Source organism: Mandrillus leucophaeus, unplaced genomic scaffold (genome assembly GCF_000951045.1).
Source record: "Mandrillus leucophaeus isolate KB7577 unplaced genomic scaffold, Mleu.le_1.0 Scaffold137, whole genome shotgun sequence".
Lineage (NCBI taxonomy): Eukaryota > Metazoa > Chordata > Mammalia > Primates > Cercopithecidae > Mandrillus > Mandrillus leucophaeus.
This window is the reverse complement of record NW_012101332.1, coordinates 2,491,268-2,494,696: the sequence shown is the minus strand read 5'-3', so window position 1 is coordinate 2,494,696 and position 3,429 is coordinate 2,491,268. Positions and strand designations below refer to the sequence as shown.

Genomic DNA, 3,429 nt, shown 5'->3' with positions numbered 1-3,429 from the left:
GATCCCAGAAGAGATCACCAAATCTGAGTAAAGCTTTAGACCTTGTTTGACTTGGCTGCCCTCTAGTGGGCAGAAGCGTGAACGGAGGGTAAGGGGAGGAAAAGGTGGGCTCCTAAACTTTCCCCAGTGTTTCCGTCTGGAGTGTAGATTCTGCACAACCATTTCCAGGATGCTCTGAGTCCTGGCCTCTGTTTTTTCTTCTTCTTCTTTTTTTTTTTTTTTTTGTGACTTGGAGTCTCACTCTGCCGCCTGGGCTGCAGTGCAGTGGCGCGATCTCGGCTCACTGCAACCTCCGCCTCCCAGGTTCAAAGGATTCTCCTGCCTCAGGTTTCTGAGCAGCGGAGATTACAGACGCACGACACCACACCCGGCTAATTTTCTTTTGTATTTTTAGTAGAGATGGGGTTTCACCACGTTGGCCGGGCTGGTCTCGAACTCCTGAGTTCAAGTGATCTGCCTCAGCCTCCCAAAGTGCTGGGATTACAGGTGTGAGCCACTGCACCTGGCTGAGTCCGGGCCTCTATTTTAGAAGTTTATGTGCAAATGTTTATTTCCGGGATCCGTTTGCAGCGGGGACTTAGGGTAAAGGATAGTTTAATCATAAAGAAACAATCAGACAGTCCCAGAAGTATGGGATGTTATACAAAACAACTGGCCTGGGCTATTCAAAAACTCAGTGTCAAGATAGCCACAAAAAAAGGGGAAGAGGCCGAGTACAGTGGCTCACGCTTGTAATACTACACCTTGAGAGGCCAAAGCAGACAGATTGCAGATGGAGAAAGGATCGCTTAAGGCCAAGAGTTCAAGAACAGCCTAGGAAACATATCAAGACTCTATTTCTACCAAAAAAAATAAATTAATTAATTAGCCGGGCATGGGGGCACCCACTTGTAGTCCCGGCTACTTGGTAGGCTCAGGTGGGAGGATCACTTAAGCCCAGGAGATCAAGGCTGCAGTGAGCCATGATCGTGCTTTTGCACTCCAGACCAGGAGACAGCAAGACATTATCTCAAAAACAAAACCAAAGAAAAGAAACCCAAGATGGGGATTGGTTAGATCAGATCTCCTACACTGTCATAATTTTCTTACTGTTATCATTTGTGCAAAGGTAGTTTCAAACCTAACCATAAAAATGAACCACTTTTTGCCAGGCGTGTGCCACACGCCTGTAATCCCAGCACATCCAGCCTGGATGACAGAGCTAGACTCTGTCTCAAAATATATATATTAATTGGGTTCAAATTCTCTCTCTCTCTCTTTCTCTCTCTCTCTCTCACACACACACACACCTCTCTGCTGTAAAGATTTTAAGCAATGTGGAGCCCCTGATCCCAGCTGCCTTAATGGTTTAGTCTACAACATGGTTGCAATCAGCCTCAAGTCATCCTGAAATACTGGCGGTGAATTACAAAGATGCTGCAGCCACAACAGACACAGTCTTGGGAGCAACAGAAAACCTGGACTACCTCTCAAATTTTTGTTTGTATCCCCTCACATTATCACCAAGTTTTTCTGCCTTCCTCTATTTGTAGTTTCTTATTTTAGTTCACTTCATTTTCCGGGAACCATTTTTATATCACTTCTGTCTAATAAATCATCATTTTACTTAGAGCAATTTCTATTCTTGGAAAATCAGAGGGCCTTTCAGCTTCTGCTGTAAGGTGATTCTTAGTCTGGAGAACAAGATTATATCTGCTTCTGTAGGATTACAGCAAATTACTATTATTTCTACTTCTTCCTGTGATAATATATGTTATTACCTAAGTCTGCAACTTCTTTTGTTAAATATTTGTGACTCTCCAGGCAGCCTGAAGGTGAGGACTCCAGCCTAGCCTGGGAGCCGCCTTAAAGGAGCCGCACACTTAGTGATTGCAGAGATGCTGGTAGGAAGCAGCAAGTAGTCTAGCTGTTGTGTTTTATTAATTTGGTGCTTGGACCAGGAAAATTAAAATGCAGTCTTGTGTTCTGTGGATGAGACCTTACTGCCTCAGAATAGCTACTTCTGATAGAGCAGCGAACAATAAGTCATTTAAGTCATTTGTTGATGGTCATGAATCATGGCATCATGACAGGGACCACCACCAGCAAAATCAAAGCAAATTATTTTGTTTGTTCACATTAATCAGAACAAAGAGAAAGTAATTGGAGAGCCAGTATATAAGATGCATGTTTCAATATTATGAGACCCGTAAAAGAATGGTAATAAGCCGGGCACGGTGGTTCATGCCTGTAATCTCAGCACTCTGGGAGGCCAAAGGCAGGCGGATCACAAGGTCAGGAGTTCGAGACCAGCCTGAACAACATAATAAAACCCTGTCTCTACTAAAAATACAAAAATTAGCTGGACGTGGTGGCGCACACTTGTAATCCCAGCTACTCAGGAGGCTGAGGCAGGAGAATCACTGGAACCCAAGAGGCAGAGGTTGCAGTGAGCCAAGATCACGCCACTGCACTTCAGCTTGGGCGACAGAGTGAGACTTTGTCAAAAAACAAAACAAAACAAAACAAAAGAATGGTAATGAATATAGTAACTATCAAGAAAGTAAAATATTTAAAAACCATAATGAAAATGTAGGCTGGAGGCCCAGCACAGTGGCTCACGCCTATAATCCCAGCACTTTGGGAGGCCGAGGCAGGCGGATCATTTGAGCCCAGGAGTTTGAGACCAGCCTCGGCAACATAAGGAGACCCTGTCTCTACAAAAAAATTAAAAATTAGCAGGGTGTGGTGGTGCACACCTGTAGTCCCAGGTACTCGGGGGGCGGAAGTGGGAGGATCACTTGAACTCAGAAGGTTGAGGCTGCAGTGAGCTGTGATTGTGCCACTGCACTCCAGTCTGGGTAACAGAATGAGATGAAAGAAAGAGAGAAAGAGAGAGAGAGAGAGAGAGAGAGAAGAAAAGGAGAGAGAAAGAGAAAATGTGAATGGGTGAATCTCATAAAAATAATGTTATGTGCAAAAAACCAGATACAAGAGTATATGTGAGAAAACATTTTAAATGGTTCATTTTTGAGGCATGATAAATCTAAGTACTGGCAGCCAGCCTGAAAATGTAACAAATCGCAGGGCTCATGCACCTAGAAGGTCACAATAAGGGAATAGAATGTAGAGGCGGGGTCAGCCCATAAAAGGGAAGAGAGTGGCCGGCGGCACGGTGGCTCACGCCTGTAATCCCAGCACTTTGGGAGGCCGAGGCGGGTGGATCATGAAGTCAAGAGATTGAGACCATCCTGGCCAACATAGTGAAACCTTATCTCTACTAAAAATACAAAAATTAGCTGAGCTTGGTGGCACGCGCCTGTAGTCACAGCTACTGGGGAGACTGAGGCAGGAGAATCGCTCAAACCCAGGAGGCAAAAGTTGCAGTGAGCTGAGATCACGCCACTGCACTCCAGCCTGGCTACAGAGCGAGACTCCATCTTAAAAAAA

At 44.9% G+C, this 3,429-nt stretch overlaps 1 protein-coding gene across 1 annotated transcript in view; it reads left to right on the top strand.

Moving 5' to 3' along the window:
- The first annotated feature begins 1,041 nt into the window (after positions 1–1,041).
- EID2 (EP300 interacting inhibitor of differentiation 2) overlaps positions 1,042–3,429 on the top strand; it is a 4,974-nt gene continuing 2,586 nt past the window's right edge. Inside the window, exon 1 of the mRNA XM_011973418.1 lies at positions 1,042–1,051. Within this exon, the coding sequence (XP_011828808.1) occupies positions 1,042–1,051 (10 nt within the window). The remainder of the gene's footprint in view (positions 1,052–3,429) is intronic.